General features: G+C 46.3%; 2 protein-coding genes across 2 annotated transcripts in view; both read left to right on the top strand.

The window, feature by feature from the left end:
• LOC120841635 (calcium-activated chloride channel regulator 1) overlaps positions 1-11,441 on the top strand; it is a 57,776-nt gene extending 46,335 nt beyond the window's left edge. The window contains exons 9-12 of the mRNA XM_042286264.1: positions 5,710-6,006; positions 8,790-8,999; positions 9,983-10,268; positions 11,209-11,441. Of these exons, the coding sequence (XP_042142198.1) occupies positions 5,710-6,006; positions 8,790-8,999; positions 9,983-10,268; positions 11,209-11,441 (1,026 nt within the window). The remainder of the gene's footprint in view (positions 1-5,709; positions 6,007-8,789; positions 9,000-9,982; positions 10,269-11,208) is intronic.
• Positions 11,442-13,412: 1,971 nt separating this feature from the next.
• Positions 13,413-19,439, top strand: LOC121833155. The gene is made up of 3 exons (XM_042286263.1): positions 13,413-13,418; positions 13,479-13,518; positions 18,014-19,439. Exons 1-3 carry the CDS (start codon positions 13,413-13,415, stop codon positions 18,523-18,525), a joined length of 558 nt encoding a protein of 185 aa, XP_042142197.1. The 3' UTR covers positions 18,526-19,439.
• The last annotated feature ends 3,083 nt before the right edge of the window (positions 19,440-22,522 follow it).

The following is a 22,522-nucleotide window of genomic DNA, read 5'->3' as shown; positions in this document are numbered from 1 at the left end:
AAATAAAGATATTTGAGCACATCTAGATGCAATGCCCCTTGAAGCCAGATGGTCAGGGAAAAGGTGTGCCATTATCTAATTTGCCAACAGCACACCAATGGTCACGATCAAAACTCACCGAGTCAATGGGCAGTTTTTCACCACAACATTTATTGCCGTGTAATCACCAATTTGGTCCATTAAAAACCTTGAGGCTGTAGCCTATAGCACATCTATTCTGGATCTGCAAAGCTTATGCTGTAGACATGCATCATCACATGAGCATGTTTCTTATCAATCTTAAACGTAAAACGCTAGTTATGCAACGAAATTCCCATATCATCACATTTTTAGCAAATTGAATGGTCCCACCTGTCACACAGTTAGCTTTGGAAGTAAACCAATTCACAATACCACCAGTGGCAAACATCGTGCCAAGCATTAGTGCCGCATGTAGCACAAACATGTCCTAACTAGGGCAGCAAACTTAATCGATCGTGTTGATTAAAGCTCTTAAGTACGGGAGAAATTATCAATCAGAAGGTCACTCGAAAGGAAAGTTTTCTCGCTGAACGAATATGACTTTTTATTGGGCGTTCCGCAATGTAAGGCCGAAGACATTCACTCCGTGATCGGTACAGAAGCATTTGCTTAGCAGTCGGTCGTGCGTGCTAAAAACAACAAAAACAAAGGTGGATTAGAAACGCGATAGATTCGCCTTTGCACGGAGTACATACACTCAAAATCGTGTCAACATAAAGCGACTATGGCCCACCTTGCTAGCACCAATCTTAATATTTATCCGTGTAGTCGTCGGAGCCGTGCACCAACCGAAAGCGTTGCCGCAAGCCCTTCCGCCGTCAACTTTGAATCGCTGTTGAGTCTGAAGAACTGCTCTATGAGGTCCATATCCAGCCACTGAGCACATACACAAGCACAGGAAATAATACTCGGTTCCAAGTACAAGCGAAGAACCCGGGGCGGAAAGCCCTGAATGCCGAACGATCAGCGTCGGGCGACGGCGGCTGACTGCGTAGTACACAGGTTGCGCTCCTTCGACGCCTGCATCGCTGCGGCGGGTAATCGTAGCTGGTCGTAGCAGATCGTGTCACCTCTGTTGCTCGTACCGAAACACTAGAGCCGCGTAATATTCTTGCTGCCGAAGTTTATAAGCCTACGTTCGCGGCCAACGCATATACACAAAGCCACCGCCCAGCGAACCTATCCCCCTCGTTCTCTTTCGGCGACCGGCCGCCAGGGCGGTGACACCGTCGCTGAAACTCCTCAATAACTGACGTAACGAGCACTTGACGAGCGGTTGGCGCATAAGTCGTCTTTATGCATTTTTTTTTTATACGTGGTGCAAAGTAATCTTGCCCCTTATTTTTATGGCGTCAGGAACGAAGCAGCATAGAAAGAGTACCCTTCAAACGACAATAATAATAATAATTAAAAACTGCCGGATCTCCGCTGGAGACTCCGAGGCACAGAAGAGTAGTCGTCACGATAAAAAATCTAAAGAAACAAAATAAATAGCCTAACGGTCGTCGGCTGCGTCATAAGGCCTCGCCAAGTGCGGAGTATAACGGTCTTGGCATACGGTATGTATTGTGCATTCGTTATTTTCTTTTCTTTTCTACCACGTCAAATTCTGACGCCAAGACTCTCTACCTCCTCCGTTCCAACGCGTTGTTTGTTATTATTTGAACAAATCAGCTCCAAATAAGGGTCGTGGCACCCAGTAGAGTAAGAAAAAGAATAAAAAAGGAATATTCCGAGCAGCCAGAGCAGCACGGCTGCTCTGCCGCTCTGGCCAGAGCAGCTCCTCTCATCAAAGAAGACGCCGTCCGAAACTCCAACGGCTCCCTTCTTATTTTTTTATTTTTATTTTTGTTCACTTTGTTACTTCATTTTGTTGTTGGGTTCGACTGCTCCCTTCTTTGTGACGATGCCGTCCGTGGACAAACGTTTGGCGTTTTTTTTTTTTTTTTTTTGTCACGCGATGGTGTGGTCCGACAGGTCAACCAATGAGTTTGTTAGAATTGTGTCACGAGGTATAAAATGGCGGATGAAATAAATATAATAAATGCAAAGAAGCGCGCAGTTCCCCTTCGGCTCTTTATTCTTGCAGAGGCGAGCATCGCAGTGCCATGGCGTTCAACTTGTGCCGTCTTCTTGGCGCCATGAAAGACCCTCTTGAAGCAATTAATTTGCTTTAGCGCGTTGGCCTGCTCCTGGCTCCTGGGTTTTCGTGCGTGTCCAGAGTGCGAAGCTGCGATGACAAGCTGCAAGTCCGCGCTAGATCTGCGGATGGCTACACGGGGGGGGGGGGGGGGGGGGGGGGGTGCGGTGTGTGGATGACTCGTGAGGTGCCCAAGAGGAAGCCGGTCAAAGTTCAGTGCCGGGGCGATGTCTCGGAACGGAGCGGTTCCTTTTTCGAAGGATCGCACGCACCTGACGCTTGTCCAACTCATGAAAATCATCCTCCGGATGCCCGAACCTACCGTGCGCCGTCATTCAGCGGGAGGCTGATATCGCAAGTAAGACAATAACTGATTGGGCGAGCCTTTGTCGGGAGGTTGTGGTAAATGCCGTCTTTAAGCATTCAGACATGATTGGTGGCGAAGGCGTGACTGTAGAACTAGACGAGAGTATGATCGGTCGGCACAAGTACCATCGCGGGTATTTAAGGCCTGGCCAGTGGGTTTTCGGCGGTGTGGCGCGTTGCAGCGGGTGCTGCTTTTTTGTTCCCGTGGAGATCCGTGACGCTAAAACCCTGCAAGGGCTAAGCGCCAAGTGGGTCCGCCCTGGAACAAGAATAATCACTGATTGTTGGGCTGGCTATCGCAAGCTTGCAGATGACGCTCGCTTCACGCACCTCACCGTTAACCACAAGCTGCACTTTGTCGACCCGAACACTGGTGCGGGGCACCTGGGCCCACGTCAAAAACTCTCTTCCACCTGGACGGCGCGAGAGCCACCATCTCACTGGTCACCTTGCAAAGTTCATGTTTTGGAGGAGAGAGAAGGCGCGCGGAAACACTGATAGATTCCAGTCGTTCGTCGGCGCGGCCGCCAAAATCTAGAGCCCCGACGCAGACAGGGCGAGGATTCTGACGGCCCCGGTGACTTCGAGGGATCCGCTGCGCTGAGCCCGTCACCCGCCTGCGTGCATAAAGACGACTTATGCGCCAACCGCTCGTCAAGTGCTCGTTACGTCAGTTATAGGTTCTGGTAGCGGTCTCAACGGTCCTTTTCAGGGCCCCCATATTTTGCAAACGGAGCTGTGTTTTGAATGCGGCACCCCGTGTCTCTGTAAAAAGTTCACAGTAAAGACCCAGCAAAGGTATGTGGTCCCCAACTTGGATATCGGGTGTTATGATTCAAATAAAAATTGTTCTTGCTTATTTCGCGCCTTTGATCCCAATAAATGCCGCCGTTGCAGTCGTCCCGCGGTGCTGTTGCTCGCCCATTCGCCATCGGCGTGTCTCAGCTTCGTTGTCTTTGCTAGCGGCGCACCGGCGAAGGCGGCCTTTGATCCGAATAAATGCCGCCGTTGCAGTCGTCCCGTGGTGTTGTTGCTTGCTCGATCGCCGTCGGCGTGTCTCAGCTTCGTCGTCTTTGCTAGCGGCGCACCGGCGGAGGCGGTTGATCTGACACACCGCGTTCGGCTTTGGCTAGTAGACGGCGTTCGTAAAATGGCGTCAGCTGTTGCTGGCTTCACGCGGCGGTACCGTGCGTGCTTCTATTCATTCGGCGTTCGTTGCCATGGTGACGGCGAGGAAAGCAGACGAACTTTTTGGTGCGGAAGAACGCTGCGGCGCAGCGATACCAGGCGCGTTCTAAGGCCCTTGCCGCATGCTTTTCAATGGGCGGAAGGCGAACAAAAAGAGTTCGAAATAAGGACTTAACGCAGAAGGCTGCATTTCTCCAGCGCCTCATAATTTGACGAACCTTTCACGAAAAGCATGTTTTTTTGGCCATCCCGCGTGCTGTTTTTTTTATCCGGAACATGGGTCTAAAGTATCAAACTGCCGGTAGCGTACGGCGTGCAGCTTTAAAAAGGGTCTATTGAGGGACTACGTAGAAACACGCGCTAAACACTCCCTTCGGAGACATGTTCCTGGCATTGTAAAAACCAGTCGGCCGTTAAGTGAGACTATTAGCGGTGAGATATTTTGGTGGCGCCCTCCTGTAGTTCCCTCTTGTGACGTCATTATCTTGCGAACAACAAGTTGGATGGTGATTGTAATTAACATGATGGAAGCCTGAAATCATTGTACTCTGAAACCAACACTGCTAACACCGCCAAAATTAAAGTTCTTTCATTACTCTTATTTCCGTCGATGAGCAATCCTTTTCTGACGTCATAGCCAGCATTCGGCCAATCGTGAAAGGCCGACCACAGCGACACTTTCGATCGCGCACGTCGCCAATAGGGAGTATTCACTGGCGGCCATAGCTGTGTGCGCGAATGCTGAGCGCGTGCTGACTGCGAGCTTCGACAGTTCTTTTGCAGCGTGCATTCCGCACCACCAAGAGTGCCGGTCTTAGCAGCCTATTGATGTGAGCTCGTTCTAAGCATGCGCTCTAAACAGCACCCACAAATATGGCGTCCAGTGAATACTCCCTATAAGGAGTATTCACTGGGCGCCATATTTGTGGGTAATGTCTAGAGCGCATGCTCTGAACGAGCCCACATTACTAGGCTGTAAAGGTCGGCAATCTTGAGGGTGCGAAATGCACGTTACAAAAGAACTGTGGAAGCTCGTCATCAGCACGCGCTCAGCAGTCGCGCACACGGATATGGCCGCCAGTGAATACTTCCTATAGAGTGTATACTTAATGGACGCCATTTTTGAGGACGGTGTTTAGACCGCATGCTCAAAACGAGCTCACATCAAGTAGGCTGCTAAGACCGGCAATCTTGATGGAGCGGAGTGCATGTTGGAAAAAAACTGTGGAAGTTCGCCGTCAGCACGCCCTCAGCAGTCGCCCACACAACTATGGCCTCCAGCGAATACTCCCTATGAGGAGATATCAAGGAACGCGGTTTCATTTCTGCCAAGCCGTGTTCCACCATGTTGATGAACAGCGTCTGTCACTTTCCTTCTTAGTTTGCACGCAGACATTTATTGGAACATAGTAAGTACGACCGGGGATGTATAGGGAGTATTCACTGGCGGCCATAGCTGTGTGCGCGAATGTTGAGCGCGTGCTGATGGCGAGCTTCCACAGTTATTTTGCAACGTGCATTCCGCACCATCGAGAGTGCCGGACTTCGCAGCCTATTGATGTGAGCTCCTTCTGAGCATGCGCTCTAAACAGCACCCACAAATATGGCGTACAGTGAATACTCCCTATATAAGGTGACAAAAACTTACGCTTACTCCGTTATTCTTTTTTTTCGGATTCGCTCCAGCAGCATTCATTGCGGCCATTATGGCCACCAACGGGTCTACTTTTTGATCGCCGCCTCGTGTTTAGTTCGAATTAAGGCTGGAGCGTGTGAATGAAAATCGTGACCAGCCATTGTCCTTTTATGTTCCCGGCTACTTTGGCTGGCTAAGTTGATCACGACATAATATAACTCGAGCGAGCTAGAGAACTCCGTCTCCTCGCATACAAAGGCATAAGGCGAAAGCGCATCAACATGGCGTCCGGGGAGATTCCCAGCCGGAACCGTGCTATTCCTTACCTCGCTGTTCACACGAGAAACACGGACCCCAGGAACTGGAGCGCAAGGGACAAACGGCCGAGAATGCGGCCCTGCTGCTCATGACGGATGGCGAGGAGAACGAGCCGCCTTACATCAACGACGTGCTGCCCACGCTGCTCCAGAAGCGCGTGCGCGTCTTCTCCGTGCCCGTGGGTAAGGAGGCCGACGACGGGCTCAGGGTCCTCTCGGAGCGCACCGGGGAGAACGTCTACCCGATCACCAACACCACCAAGCTGGCCGACAGGCTGGCCGAGATGTTCGCCGCCGTCATCACCACTCAGCAGGAGAAGAGCGAGCGTCGGGAGACGGTGAGGCTCAGACTCGGGCGGATACCGTAGAATCTCGAATCAACAACAGCATCATCATCATCATATTTTTTAGGGATAATCACAACATGAACACGATATTAAAAAGCCCGCCCATAGGTGGAACGATAAGAGAAAAAAAAATGAGGGGTGAGCGATCTTTTGGCAGTTGGTGTACTCTCGGGATTTTACGGCATATAAATACAGAGATGGCTAAAAATTTAAAAAAATTAATTAAAATAGAGTACTAATTACTTTTTTGAAAACTACGAGAATTTAATTTAATTTGATTACAAATTACCGCAGGCGAAAAGCAATGCCATTACATTACAATTGCTTTCTGAAAGTGACGAAATTACCTCGACATTAACTTTTCAATACCTTGAGGCAGCAATACTTCCTCATTTTATTTAGAGTGCATGTACCGGAACATATATATTCGTGTTTACACTGCAAGAGCCTTAATCCAACGTCACACTGCTCATTCACCATACAAAGTACCGTCTGCCAACACGAGTCACCGCAATATCGGGGGTTCGAATGCTGCGTGCCAAGTTTTTTCCTTGAATACATTGCCATGCGGCATTCGAAGCACGGATCTCGTGGCGACTCGTGTTCCAGTCTCTATGCAGAATTTATTTTGCATGATGTATAAGCAATACGAACCCCGGCTTTATGCGCCTCACAGTTAACCATACTGAACAATCGTTTCGCTGGCGCACACGACTCAGGTGTTAAACAGAATGAATAGCTTCTTATCTTGATCTGACAGAAAGACAGCCGACTCACCGCTTTTATAGGTTATTAAATGGTGAAGGTCCTTAGTTAAAGGACCGTCTTCCTGATTATGAAAAAGTTGAAGTCCGTGTCAGTAAGTTAAGTCGGGCCATGGCAGCTCGTTCTTTCAAGAATTTGGCACGTGGAACATATTCCTTCAGACTCGAACGTAATCTAATCTTATTATTCCCAAGATCACTAGCTGACGCATTCCCGGTCACTTTCTTGAGAAGTATTTTTCCCCAAAAAAACTAAGACCCGAATTTATTGCGCGGTGTCACACATGGGTGCTTGATGTTTACTAGGCAGGAGCATCGCCAGTTGAGGGAAGGGATGGCGTGAGCTTCCTAAAATATGTACTTTCCCATAAAACGGGTGGCGATATCTGCTCGATTGCTTATTCCCGAATTAACTCCTCAGGGAGAGGCATAGGGGCATACCGCGGGCGGCATCTGCTTTACTCAATTCTCGTATTTTCCGACTTGAAAAAGCACCTTTACATAAAAGGGCCAGGGATACGCACGAAACGTTCTGGGGCCTTGTCAAGGCATTTGGGATTCACTATATATTTCGGTCGTTTGTTGTTCACGATATTCGAAGCTCACGGTTTGAGCTTGTATGAAGAAAGAGCAAGAAGGCTGGGGATCTGCCCGTCCTGTCCTCTCAGGTTTAAAATTGTATTGACTTTACTGGTGATGTGCCCTTCGCATTGTAATATATAAGCAGTTCACCCCTAAACGGACAGTGCAAGCTACGTGCTCCTTGGAACAGCCACACGTCTATATTTCGCCAGGTAATCACGCTCTCGTTCATACCCACGCGCAGTGAAGGGGACGGGATGGGTCGGGTGATGAAAGGACGATGGCTGACTGGTTCCGGTGAGCTCGTAGCTCGCGCTGCAGCTTAGTGACGAACGAAGCGTAGTTTCGTCGTGTTGACGTGACGCTGTGGATCTGTCTTGCTTGAAGTTCGTTAGCTGTGGCCTTACAGCGAAGCTTTTCTCCGACTTCTTCACCTTTCCAGTCAGCCTTTCTGCGTCTGTCATGTTCTTCGTACGAGGCTTTGCATTCAGATGGCCGTATTTTATTTACTCTGATACCGCTTTCAGAAAATGTCACCATGCAAAATAATTTTGCTCGTTTTTCCTAAAGCTGAGATTTGGGGCAAAGTAATTTCAAAAGTAACGAGTAATAGTCTCGAAATTACTGCCTGTAATTCATTACAGTACTAAGTTACCAGGCCAGAAATGTAATTCTCATTACAACGTGACGTAATTTAATGACCGTAATTTGATTACAGTAATGTCAAAACTGCCATCTCTGAATAGAATAATTGAATGCCGTCAGAGTACTGAAGCTTACGATTTTACGGCAAGAGTCGTTTCCGTGGTTTTTCGAGGGACCGCGGGGGTTGTTTCGCGTAGGTCGTTGGTGGGTAATGTCATTGATAAATTTAGCGGGAAAGTTTCCGATAAATTTGACACTGCGACTTCACAGTGTCACTTGACACGGGGACGTAATATTATGTTGTCACGGCACGTGATACCATTACATCACGTGGCACCATGACGTGACGTTACGTCACGGTGAGGGTTCAATGGGATCAGTCTGTGCGCGAAAGTGCGAACAGCAGAGTCTGCAGCGCCTCGGCTGTCGACGCAGTTCTTTTGTAGGACATGGCAGGAGCCAGGAACTTTTGGTGTCGGAACTGCGCCGCGGTGCTGAAATACGGCTACAATATGGCGGCCTAGTGCAATCGAATCGGACTAAGGCAGGAAAGCTTACAACAGAGGCAGTTCGCGTGCGACTCTGGCCCTGCTGCAGGGGATTATATTACCTTAATCTAATCTTCGTCTCTCAAGGATTAGAGTACAGTCCACTCAATGTGGAAAGCCCTAGAGAAACCAACACACCTATCATGATCTCTCAAGCTGTAATTGCTTAACTGTATTCTGATCATCCGCTAACTCGCCCAACTACACCACTTGCTTCGTGCTTGCCTCTGCACAGGTCTTCAAGCGAGCGGTGCCCCTGACCAGTGCGAGGACCTCCATGGACGTGATGGTGGACAAGGAGCTGGGCCTCAACACCATGTTCATCGCCACCGGGGCACCCGAAGACACGACGGCCATGATGGCGGTGAGCCCCACAGGAAGGGAGATCCTCGCGCAGTACGACTACGATCTGCAGAGGCACAAGGTCGTCGTCCCCAACCACGAGGTATGTCCAGGGCACGGCGCTTAAAATGCGCTTAGGACTGGTAAGTAACGAGCTATAGGTCACGCGTTACTTTCCACTTTAACATAGCGAATGCTGGAGAGGATGTGAGTTCCTTCTTGCCTCCTCTCCAGCGTTCGCTCAGCTAAAGTGTAAAGAGTGGAGGGCTTTGCGGGAGGGGCAAGTTCTGCACTCTTAACCTGTCATCCACTATAATTAATTTTATAGGAATAAAGGGGAGAAACGAGTGATGCATTTTTTGTTACTTTTTGATGGAGTAACGAGTAAAGGTATTTAGTTAGTTCTGGAGATGAACATGCAGGACACAAGATACCGTATTTGTTTTTCACTCCTGCTAGCACCTGTGACCTTCATGGCAAAGAAAAAAGTGCCGACAAGAATATACAAGAAATGTCATTGAATGCGTTAAAAAGCGAAGCATTATTAACGATACAAAACAATAAAAGGCGGCTGCGGCTTCACACAAAGAAAAAAGGCAACGTAATTCAGAATAATGATGAAGTAGCTAGTTACTTTTGAGCTAAAGTGGCAAGTTTCTTTTGACTCTCAGCAACTAGTAACGCACTCAGTGACCCTTTGACTTATTAACGTGTAACGCTATTTGTATTACTTCTATTTGAACGTGTACATGTCTGGTTAGGAGCGGTATTTTTTAAGTAGAAATATAAAGTATCCTAACTTTAGCCGAACATAACATTGCCGAGCCTAGCCTAGCGGCTAACCTATCCTTCTATAGTCGGTGACAGATTAAGAGTAAAGTGGAAGCCCCTCCCACCTCTTTCCACTTCAGCAGAGCAAGCGCTGGAGATGAGGCGTTCCCTCTTCAGCGTTTGCTCTGCCGAAGTGGAAAGAGGTGGGTGTAGCTTCCACCTTACTCTTAACCTGTCACCGGCTATAGACAGCCGACCATCTTATTTTTTCCCTTTTCCTTGTTGTGTCAATGTGCGTTCCCGTGGGCCTCCCAGACAGGCAGGTGGCGGGTGGTGCTCATCAGCCATCCGGTCAACCGGGTGGACGACACGGTCACCGTGACGGTCACCTCCGAAGCCCGCGACCCCGACGTGCAACCCGTGCGCATGCGATCCTTCTTTAGCAGCCGCAGCCTCGAGTCCGTCGGCTCGTCCACCCTGTTCAAGATCTACGCCGAGCTGCGCAAGGAGAACGTGCCCGTGGTCGGAGCCAAGGTCCTGGCCACGGTCACCACTCCTCTCGGGAACCAGGTGTACGTCCCGCTCAAGGACAGGGGTGACGGTGAGCTGATTACCCCTAGCGCTTACCATCAACTTTTCCGTGCATCGCTGGCAACGGTACCTTACTTCTGCAGTGCTTACAGCCTTGCAGCAACAGACAACAAATCTTTGGGGCTTAGTTATTTAAATAGTCATTTTTGACATCACTTCCCGTGATTCGGGCTCAGAATCTCCCCGGACGCCATGTTGATGAATTTTCGAACTATGTGTTTTTATGCACGGAGGCGATGTTTTCCAGCTGGACCGAGCTTTTTTTTTTCTTTTTTTTGTCATGACCGACTACACATGCCGGATTAATTCGCAATACAAAGGAGCATCATCTGTACCCGAAGCTATATACATGCTGGTTGTTATTAGTGCTTAAGGCGAGCCGGCGATTGAGGAGTCGACCAGGTGGCGGTCATAAAGACTCCAATAAATGCCGTCTAGGCGACCATGAAGGAAAACAAATTTGAAAAATATCAGATTTATGCAACCCAAATCCGTCCCTGACTGTACTTCTGGTGTTTTATCGTCGACGGAGACACTCGCCGTGCTTCAACGATCTACCAACTCCAGAGACGACAAAAGCAAGCGTATGCGTATAAACAAATTGCGAAAGTGACGTCCTTGGACGTTGTTCATCAACATGGCGGAACGCAGCTGAACGCAAGGGAAAAGGCGTTTCCTTGAACCGGCCATTAAAGAATGGACACGTCTGCTGCACCAGCGTTCTGCTATAACTTGTGTTTTCCCTGATCGAGAACGAGTCCCGGCACTCGACCTGACGAGAAAGGGAGATAAACACAACTCATAAAACGTCGAGATTTTTTATTGTTCGTGGCTTTCCTTCACCTCTGACGTCTATCTGCTGCGCCAGGGAAATAAACGTGGACAATGTTGATTTCGGCTTGGCCTCAGAATTGTTTTCCAGATAACGGTTTGCTTTCGAACTTTTGCAGGCGCCGACGTGAGAGCGGAGGACGGCATCTACTCTGCGTTTTTCTCGGGTTTCAACCGTCCCGGTCGGTACTCTGTCGACGTCGAAGCCGCAGGGGACAGCAAAACACGACTCGGAGCTCTAAAAATGAATTCGGCAGCCAGTCGTCAAGGTGGGAAGAACGATACTTCTATAATAGGGAAATACTGTAGGTGGAGAAAGTGCCTCCAAAGCAGATCTTCTAAGTTCCTTTGAACCTGGAGCTTCGATGGCGGAGTGTGTCAGCCGGCATGGCGGTCGTCAATGGTTCATTCAAGATTGTAAATCAAGGGGGGGGGGGTAGTTTGTATGTAGTTTATGTATTTTATGTAGGAAACTCTGGGTTGTATAGACTACTTGAAGCGAGTGCCCGCGCTACATACTAAGGCTTGCTGTGGCACTAAATCATCTCGAGTTTTACTTTAATTTAGCTAGTTCTGACACAAACGGGTGTGTTGAGTGCAAATACCACTACTGCATGATACTCCCTCAATGAGCGTCGACAACGGTCTGTAATTTTTATATGAACTGTGTCAGGCAGAAAATTGGAGGATGGTCACTCAGCGAACAAATGATGGCCTCCAAATGCTTCATTTTACCCTTCTACGTATATTAAGAAATCTGTTTGCAAATAATATTGAATTTAAGAATCTAACCTAAGATTGGCGTTCAAATTTCTTTCCTTTCTAAGCATTGATGTTTCTTTTTTTCTTTTTTTGCACAGGTTTGGTTTAGGGATTTCGATCATTTTTCAGTTTGCTTTAATTTTTGGAGAAGTGACATTGACTTGTTCATTACCGTAACTGTTTTGTACGTTCAGTGATGCGTATTTCCTGCACGCTTGCATGCAGCTGACCATGATAGTTGATCGGGGTGAAGTTGTTCTTATTATTATCATTATAATTATTTTATTATATTATTATTATAATATTTATTTTAATAATAATATAATAATATTATAATAATAATATTAATAATAATATTATTATTACTTGCAACTCGATTGTGAGTAATTACACTAAAAATATTCTTTGATAAATTGTAAACAATTTGGTATGCTTTTATCATTGCAAAAGTAAATTATGCGTTGCCGAAAGTTCAGTATCCGTCGAAACTTAACGGTCCAGACCAGTGGCGTCACGAGGGTCAGCTGCACCCGGGGCGGTAGCCGGCCACGACACCCCCCCCCCCCCCCTTCCCCCCCCCCCCCCCCCCCCCACTCTCGTGGCCCGCCGCGACACCCCCCTGAGCGCTGCACCCAGGGCAATCCGCCCCCCCCGCCACCCCCCTTGTGAAACAACTGGTCCAGACCAGTTGCCAAAGTTTCAGAGCTTGTCGTCATCTGATTCGAAAGTTAAAAGCGACCAGGAAGTACCCGACTAAAAGTAGACTTCTTCGACGTGGGGCGCTGCTGTAAACATTCCTCGTCCATTCAAGTTGCACTTTCATCGAACTGCTGTCTGTAAAATGAGGCCGCGGTTCATATTAGCGTCAGCCTAGTTTTCTTTGATTGTGCCAGTGTATCTGAATGGATGACCAGCATCAGAATCCGGCAACCTTGTCTCCCAGGATGGAGCAGAGAGAAGAGAAGCGTAGGCATCGGCGATTACCCCGTCACCGAGTTTTCCAGATACGAGAATGCCGGTTCGTTCGTGGTCCACAAGCTTCAGCGAGCCATCGTCTATCCGCCGGCGTCGGTCAGAGACCTCCGAGTTGAGAGCGCATCCAGGGCAGAAAACGGAAGTCGTATTGTGACGATATCGTGGACATCGCCTGGAGCTCACCTTGACCAACACCTCTGTAAGATTCAGTTTAAAATGCATGCCTTATTTACGTTTTTCGTGACCAAGACGCCTCTTAGATACTGCCTAAGACGCATGTCTTGTACACGTTCGCTGTGGACAAGACTACTTAAAGGGATGCTGAACCATTCAACAATTCACACCGTGAATGGTGGATATGATGACGTCGATTTCGTTGCGTGTGCTTGCGCACACCGGCGGCTGCTTACTCATGGAAAGATAGTGCACCACTTATCAGAGACACTAAAATGTTCGGTTCAGCATCCCTTTAAAATGTAGTCTAAGGGGCACGTCTTGTATACGTTTTCTGTAAACAATATGCCTGTTAGATGCAGTCTAATGTGCATGTCTTGTACAGGTTTGTTGTTTCCATGACGTCCGTTAAATGCAGGTAAATTGTATGTCTTATACACGTTTACCATAACCAAGACGTCTTTACTACGGAATCTAGGATGCGTGTCTTGTACATGCTTTCTGTGACCAAGACGTCTGTAAACTGCAGTCTAAGAGACACGTCTTGCACATTTAAATACATTTCTTGTACTCGTTTGGAGTGATAAAGTCTGTAAAATTCGGTTTAAAATGCATGCCTTTTACAGGTTTTACGTAACCAAAACGTCTGAAAGATGCAAAAAAAAGTGCAAGCCTTGCAGATGTCTGTCGTTACCAAGGCACCTATAAGATTCAGTCGAAGGTGCATCTTCTGCACACGATTGCTGTGGTCAAGACGCATGTAAGATGCAGTCTAGAATGCCCCCCCCCCCCCCCCCCATATCTTGCACACATATATATATACACCGTGACCGAGACTTCAGTAAGATTCAGTCTATGATTCAGTCTTCTACATGTTTTGCCGTAATTAAGACGTCTGCAAGATGTGATTTATGATGAATGTCTTCTGCACGTTTTCTGTTACCAAGACGTTTGTAAGGTGCAATTTAAGATGCATGTCTTGTACATGTTTTCAGTTACCAAGAAATCTGAAGGATGTAGTCGAAAATGCAAGCGTTGTAAACGTTTGCTGTGACCAAGCCGTCTGTAAGATGAAGTCTAATATGCCTGCCTTGTTTACATATTTTTCGTGACCAAGACGTCAGTAAGATTCACTCTAAGGTGCATGTCTTGTCCACGTATGTCGTAATCAAGACGTCTGCAAGATGCAACTTAGATGCATGTCTTCTACACTTTGGCCGTGACAAAGATGTATGTACGATTAAGTCTAAAATGCATGTTTTGTACATGTCTCCATTTAACCAAGACGTCGGCAAAATGCAGTTTAAGGTGCGTGCCTTGTGCATTGATGGACAAAGAGCGTGTTGGTGCGGGTTAAGATAAAAAAATAAACATGTAGAACAAAGAGAACAAAACCACAGTTTTCAACTAGCAACGGACATATAGGAACTCGAAAAGAGAGCAACCGATTAGAGGCGGGAAAATCAAGGAAGAAGAAAGTCACTAAGAAGAAAGAAACGAGGGAATTGGCGCCGAAATAAAATACAAAGTCGGGTCGACAGTGTCATCTTTGATTTGAGAAATTCAACTTCAGTCTTCGTCACAAATAGTGATGGATTAGAAACGTTATTGTTTGCGTTGTTCATGGCGAATGACTCTATAATCTCTCGGCCATATCTGCACAGTCAAAAATTAAAATAAGTTTATGGCTTGATAAGAGAAGTTGGTGCTCCATTCTCTTGAGCTGCGGAAGCCGATACATAGGTCAGACTGGCTGGTGGACAAATGACCGACTCCGGGAACATTACACCGAAGTTTGCAAGGCCTCACTTGATTCCTATCATCACATAGTCATGCACACCCCTCCCTGCACAAACTGCAGACTCCGCTTTGAAGAGGCAAGAATCCTGAAGGGCCGGGGGGGGGGGGGGGTGGAGACTATGAGAGCAGATATGGAGGGGAAATTATAGAGCTGTCCGCCATGGGGGGGGGGGGGGGGGGGGGGGATAGCGCAAAGAACAATGTTCCTAATCCCTCACTCTTTTTGACGTAGAATAAAGTGGAATTTCTCAGATCAGAAATGACAATGTCCTCCTGACTTTACATTTCATCTTATTGTTTCTCCTCTCCTTCGTCTCTTTTTAGTTACTTTCCCTATCCTCGATTTTCCCGCTTTTAATCGGCTGCTCACTTTTTAAATTCCTATATATCCGTTGCTTGTTAAAAAATGTGTTTGTGTTGTCATGGTAATAAAACCCGAGTCTCAGGAACACAGAAGGGGACGTGTTGTGTTTTGTCCTTCATGTTCATTCTTTCTTTAATCTTGACCTTTTTAGACAATTGCCATGACCAAGATGTTTAAAAGATGCTGTCAAAGATGCGTCTTGAGCACATTTTCCGTTACCAAAACGCCTGTCAGATCCAGTCTGAGGTGCATGTTTTGTATACGCTTACCTTGAAAGAGAAACAACACAAAGACGACTAATGACAGGCACAAACATCGGTTTTGTTAAGGCCAGCTGCTTTTGTCATTTAATACACTTGATTCAAAAACTTTGCACAAGGTTGCTTTTATAACACTTAGACGCCCCTTCTCTTCATTGAAACACTCGAAGGCACTGTGAGCAAAAAAAAAATTACTACGTTTTATTGTACGATGTACCGCAACGGACGCTACGAGTCATCTTAGCCTATCCAGCGTTCAACGCGTGACATATGACTTTGTGATCTGCGCGTATATGTGCCCAACCGGAAGGTCACGTGACATGATACAACCTGTGGATTGGCTTCGTTTTCTAACCACGTCCGCTGCGGCATATCGTAAGGCAAAACGGAACATAGGAGGTTCGAAGTTTCATAACATTTTATCTACAGTGATCAAAAATGGATTGAGGGTTACATCTTAATGTTCCAACACATGGTTTATACACGGCATCCTTTTGTACGTTTCGCGGAATGAGAGTCAAATTATGGTAAGTGATGACATCACTGACTCGTTACTAACTCTCCAAAACTTGCAGTTTTATTTTCGTTATTTTCAGTATCCTACGAAGCACTTTGTGGTTTGCTTTTATTTTTTTGTAATTCATCGACTAAAACTAAGCTTTAGGTAATTGCCCTTATGCTAAAATGCCCTCGTATCACACTATCGGTTCTGCGGTACATAAAATGTTAAGAAAATACTGTGTTATGATGCTTTTAAAGGAACTCAATTACAACACACAACAATTAAATAACTTATATTAATATTAAACATAAAACTCGGGTCATTAATAGTTTTTTTACATTACAGATGTTGCAATACGTTCGTAGCATTTATTGGGCATTTCACGTGTTAAATAGAAATGCATATGTTTATTACATGGCTTGCACTGACGTCATATCGTCCATTTCGCACCACAATTGAAGAGAGAGAGAGAGGGGAAAGCTGCTTTTTGACACATTTTGAGTGACGGGTTAATATTCTAGAGGGAGAATAGCGAATTCTGGCCAAGTCTGGGATGCATAAAGGATTGAGTCCCGGTGAGAAGAAGGTTCCTTATTCCCCTTTTTTGGTTGCGGGAGATCTGACGGGATGACGTCAGGTGCAAGGCATCTATTAACTGTCTAGATTCCTTCAAGCACATATATTTTCTTGATGAACGAAGGACGGATTGGTGCGGGTCTAGATTGAAGAAAGAATAAACATGTGAGGCAACGACAATACAACCAAAAATATATGGTTATGTTGTCTTGTCCGTAGATATTTATTTTTCTTCAATCCTGACATGTATTTTCATCAGCATCATTCTATACATTGTCGCACTTAAAGGGAAGCTGAACACTTCTTGAAAAAAAAAAAAACGATTTAAGAGGTGAATTCTGGCGTATTTTTATCCCGTGAATCTGAATATTACGTTTGTTTTTCCAAGATTCTTTTCCCAGAAGACGTTACTAAAAGCAGGAAAACGCGAAAAACCTCCGACCAGTCGTGACGTCATACTGGGATCTTTGGGTTGCCAAGTGCATGACGCTCGTGTGGGCAGCGCGTCCAATTGCAAGCTTGCCAGATATATTTTTCCGCACTGACACGACACTAGCCGTGACGTCTCTTTCTGACCTTTTTGAAATTAGCAAGAGTGCGTGTGCATAGGTTTGACAGGCGCTGAAGATGCTTGAGAGCAGAGATTCCGAAAACTCTTAGTGTGACGTTACGCTGCGGGAAGGAGGGGCTTCGGCGGTACTTAAAAACGAATTTCTGCAGCCTCCGTACACCAAATTGAAAACTAATTTCAATATTTGTGATCCTAGAGGCCGAATGAAGGCCGTTGAAGTGTTTTTTTCTCAAATACAGACCCACTTCAGTTTCCTTTTAAACATTTCGCGAAACTTAAACCTCCGTGGAACGATTGTGAAATATTGTCCCACCGTGACACAGGTTTTGTCTGTGTGTGCGTGATTAACCCACGCATATAGAAAGAACACTTGTTAGATTTTTGTTTTCTAATAAGTGTTTTACATTGACAAAGTGTTCATTTTCACTTCTTTTGACTTTAGTAGGTAAACAATTCATTGCGAGTTTTTATTTAGCGTCAGCCTATAATTGACGCAATTTTAGCCCTTCTTGTGTAATTGAACTGGAACTCTATGGTCAAGCTCAGAAAAATAATATAAAAAAGACGTGTACCCACTACGAATGTTCAACACCAAAATTTAGTTCATAATTATTTTCACGGGAGCTTAAAGAAATAGAAAAATTATGAACGAACCACAAACATTTCTAATACCCAAGACTGAGGCTACAAAAAGGGTGCAAACACAAGATGTCTCAAAGTCCCCTTTTTGGAGCCCCCGGTCTTAGGTTTTAGAAATGTTTAACCTTAACCAGCTGGCCTGCCTTATTACGTTATCTTCACGAATCACAAGTAGGTTTTTAGTTATCACTCTATAAAGTTTATCGTTGTTTGGTTCTAAATAACGTCTTCTAGCCTAATTATTTACCTAAAAGTCTTAGCGCTGGTCCCCAGCATCAGTGCCAATCACTTTATGCTGCAGGCAGCCGACTTCAGGTGCACGCGAGCACTTCACCAAGCTCCCTGCTCATCATCCAAGGACAAAACGTCCACAATGTCTCCGAGTCAGACGTGACCGAAGGAACCCTGGTCCCCACCTCCCCAGGATCCCGGCAGGTCGTCACGTTCCTGCTCCCGACGACGTGGCTTCCGGTCAACGAGAGTGCCCACGACGTCTACTTCATCCTGTTCACCTGGAACCCTGAGGGCCTGCGGTCGAACCGCTCCAACTTGGCGACGGCAAACTTCCCGGACGCCCAAAAGGTCATGCAGAAAGACGTGCCCTTCTGGGACTGGTTCTCCAACTCCTCGACAGCCATGTACGGGTGCACGGTGCTGCTGGCGCTGGCGCTGGGCGGGGTCGTGTGCCTGCTGATCGTGTCCTGGCTGCGGACGAGAAGGAAGGGGGAGTACCCCGTGGCCGTGTTCAGGACGGCTCCCATGAAGGGCGACGTGGAGAGGGCGTGCCGCGTGAACCTTCTCAGTCGTACCTAGAGCCACTGCATACGCTACGTTCAGAGTAACGACACTCCATTTATTGCTTGTCTTGTGGGTGCCACCACTTTGGTGCCTAGTTGCCAGGGTTGCCGCCATTTTGTTGCTACAATTGGTGAAAGTGATTGGTAATTCGAAGACGCGACTTCCTGAGCGCAGGTTACGGTGGCAGTAAGTTCACACGATATCGTTTTGCTCAGTCGTGAACTGTTTTAACATTTTTGGAGCACGGACCGTTTTGTGCCGATATTTCTGATAAAGCTTCGAGTACCTGGCAGGTCGTCTGATTTTAAACCTCAAAAAGGCCGAAGTGCCGTTACTTTGACGCTTAGCGTATTTGGTGACCCAAGTTGTGTGTAGGACACACGAGAACTGTCAGTGTTTCTCCGCGACCTTGTGTGTCTGCACTGTGCCATCCTCACCTTCTAGTCTTCGGAACGTGCTAGTGATAGATTTAATTTATTTTATTATTGCCGGTTTGTATATTTTATTGCCCCGAGGTAGTGAGTAGGCGGCACTAAGGTCGGCTGCTGGTCAGCGCGGCTGGTGGTCAAATAGGGCAGCTTTAAGCAGTGAATGACGCCGAACGATTGGACGCGAGTGCTGCCTTACGGTTCGACAGATCACTCGGGTGCTTGAGCTAAGGTCGCAGGCTCTATTAAATTGACCTTGAAACATCCATGAGTTGGTTGGGAGAGTTCCACACTGGATTGCGCTACCTGCCCAAACAAACTGACTGAATTATACCTTTTGCTTCGATGCAAGTTATAGCACAAGTGAGACGGGATACAAGTAGACTACAAAGGCGATAGTCTCAGTAGGTATTCCACATGTTCGCTTCATTTTGGTATTGCAAGTCGGGACGTCATACTCTCATCCTTCAATTGAAATAAAATACATATTGAGAGCCTTTACGGGAGAGTTCAGTCATTCGTCAACGTCCGCAAAAATGCATTAGGGGCTTTTAGCAAACCGTTATCGTGGTGCGCGTATCACACTACCGGAGCCTTTAAATAATGCTTTTAAGCGCACGCCCGAGTGATACCATGATTGCGGGATTGCGAGCTTTAGAACGTGCTTCAAAGGCTCTGGTAGTACGGAACGCAGAACATGGTAACGGTTTCCTAAAAGTCCCTATTAAAGGGGTGATACAACGATTTTTGTACCCTGCGCAAATATCGCTTAAAACGGATCCCTGACGTTAAAAACCTGTGAAACACCCATTCGTTTTTCACTACAAATTGGACAAATACGAGCAGCGTTCAACCCCTCAACTCGCAACTAGAACAGGCAGCCACGTGGTCTGGAGCCGATTATATGGTGCAAATGTTGATCATAGCCACGCGCTGGGGGGTTGGAAATCGGCACAGGACACGCGCTGAGTTGCAAACATTGTTATGGTTCGGCTATTGTCGTTATTGCAGCGAATGAACACAGGCCACTACCCGAATGCTTGTCGAGCTATTGGTGATCCCTAGCTCAAATTGAGTGCCCACGCAATGCTCCGGTCTAATCTACGAGCCGAATTCAAACATCGTCACTAGAGGATACTGCGATCCCCCAGTTACGTCATCAAATTTCCGGAAGAAATTGAATGAAAACGGTTGTTTTTTTCTTTGAAATTAAACCTCAACAAAGAAGTTTCTTGGCCAGTGGCGTTGCGTACGAGTGTCCTTGAGTAATACTAGTGCCAATAAGCTCGTAAAAGTGAAAAACATGCCATTTGAATATCGTTGCACCGCCACTTTAACTTCTCATGGCCGCTCGCTTGCGCCTTCGGCAGGTGGTCATAAAGTATAACAATATTTGCTATTTGCTGAAGCGCAATTTCGGTGCTCTGGAAGTCCCTAGAGGCGTTTATTTTCTATAATATTGGAGGAAAGTAAATGGTGAATCTCTTATGATGGAACTGATATGTCGAAAGAGAAAAAAAGACAATTCAGTGATAATCTGCGAAGTCGCTAAGATTATAATGCAATTAAATGCAACAGTGAAAGCGGGCTGGACAAGCTGGACCAATTAAAACTTACTAATCAATTCAAACAAATTAAGTATCTTTACGTAGCAAAAAAGAAACCCCGGCGTTTGTGATGCTGCAATCATAAATAGTAAGAAAAAAAAAATTAAAAACTGTGAACAGGTAAAATATAAGACAATAAAAGACAACACACAATATCTACGTTGATTCGTTTTATTGCGTGTGCAGACTGCGAGATTTCAAAACGTTTGTTTGCAAAACGCAGTTAAAACCATGAAAAATTTAATTTTTGATCAACGCTAACTGCAAGTTCGCTCTGAGCATGCGACGGGTAGCAAGGGCTCAACTCTAGGCCATTTTCTTGTTGAGCCCTTTGCTCACGACACAACAACGCACGCTCAGAACAAGCTATAACTCATCGTGTGCAAAGATCAGTTATATTTTATTGACGCGAACACGTTAAGAAGGGATAGATCATTTGCCAAATTACTTAAAGGGTAACTCCGGTCAAAAGTCGAACCAAAATAAATGACTGATAATACACTAATGGGAAACCGAGATCCACAATAAAATCGGTATTAAAACTGCTTACACCAGCTTCTCAGCGGGAATTCAGCGGGTTGGCTGTTCGTCAAAGCAGCCTTGTTCCCCAGTGTCATGTTTGTACCCAAGGACGTTACTTGCTCGTACTGCCACTTAATTCGCCGCGTTTTCAGCCGTCCAACGGACGACTTCTCCCCGTTATTTTATGTTTTAGCCGCCGTAGTTTGTAAGTGCTACTCAGTGATCGCGCACGAAGCTTCTTGACTCCCTGCTTGCTCAAGCGCGTCCTGGTGCCGAAGGTGGAATTCACTAGCGGGCCAAGTTTGCTCTGTTCTTGCCCAGCGCGAGCTTACGATTAGCTTCCACAACGCTTTTGCAACGTGCATTACACACCTCCAAGACTGTAGCTCTATTATGAAGATCAGTGCGGGCTCGTTCTGCACCTACGCTGAGCCTGCGTTCATCGTGGCGAACTCGCTTTTCGGCCGGCAACTTTATAAATGTGCACTAGTATTTGCTACCCGTGTTTGACCAAGCAAAGTAAAACAGCTGTAGCATCTTACCTGACTGATCGAAAATGCTCTTGTGATTAAACCAGTCGTATGTTTTGCGGTAGCGCGGTGCTAACTTGGCGTCGCACAACGGCCATGCAGCTAATCGCAAAAAAAAAAAAAAAAATTAAAAAAATTACAGGGGTTATTTTTTAAAGACACTCTGAAAACATATTTATGCTCGCCGAGATTTTTAGTTGAACACGACCTATTCGCGGCGAGAATTTTGAGTATCGCCCCGCCTCGTAGAATTCTTTTCAACACCAAAAGTGAGGATACTTCACCTCTCTCTCCTGGTGCAAGAACATGTAATGCAAAGCATCTATGCACTATGGAAATTAAAACATAACCGTGTGGGTAGCACGTGTATTGCCCATAATGAGGTAGACCCGTTTATACAAACAACAAAATAACACGTCAACAGATCATCGGGCACTCTCCCGGGCGTATACGTCTCTGGGCTTTGTCGATTCAAGGAAAAACACGGGCGCAACCTTGCGAAACGGGTTCCATTAGTCAATATACTCGATGAAGATGAAGTTTAAGATTATTAAGATGATATAGATGAAGACGAAGAAGAAGATTCGCCCAACCCATAGCCACCCGTGGCCAAGGGACTGAGCTGGTCCCGCAACGTAAGGTGTATTATTTTTGTTCAAACTTGGTTAGAGTTTAAATTTGTTCAGTTTTCATATTTCTTTCGCTTCAGCAGCGAAAGAAATCTCTTCAGATCTTGGAAGGTAACACGTTTTGTTTTATTTAACATTAAAAAAAAACAAAACAAAAAAACCCGAAGTACTGAAATGTTGGAAAGAATGTGTGTCTTTCTCTGACGAAGGCAACCTAATACGTTTAATGGTTTCCGGCCACTGATAGGTTTTCAACACCTGGACAAAAGTATTCTTATTCACCGCCAGCGAAACGA

Source organism: Ixodes scapularis, unplaced genomic scaffold (assembly GCF_016920785.2).
Source record: "Ixodes scapularis isolate PalLabHiFi unplaced genomic scaffold, ASM1692078v2 PGA_scaffold7__128_contigs__length_106722199, whole genome shotgun sequence".
Taxonomy (NCBI): Eukaryota; Metazoa; Arthropoda; class Arachnida; order Ixodida; family Ixodidae; genus Ixodes; species Ixodes scapularis.
The sequence above is the reverse complement of the archived record's forward strand: the minus strand, read 5'-3'. Positions and strand labels throughout refer to the sequence as shown.

Bases quoted from the DNA above. Each gene is read 5' to 3' on its own strand.
- LOC121833155 (XM_042286263.1), top strand. The intron at 13,519-18,013 runs GTAAACTGCAGT...TTTATGCTGCAG, and splicing joins TTTCTGTGACCAAGACGTCT to GCAGCCGACTTCAGGTGCAC.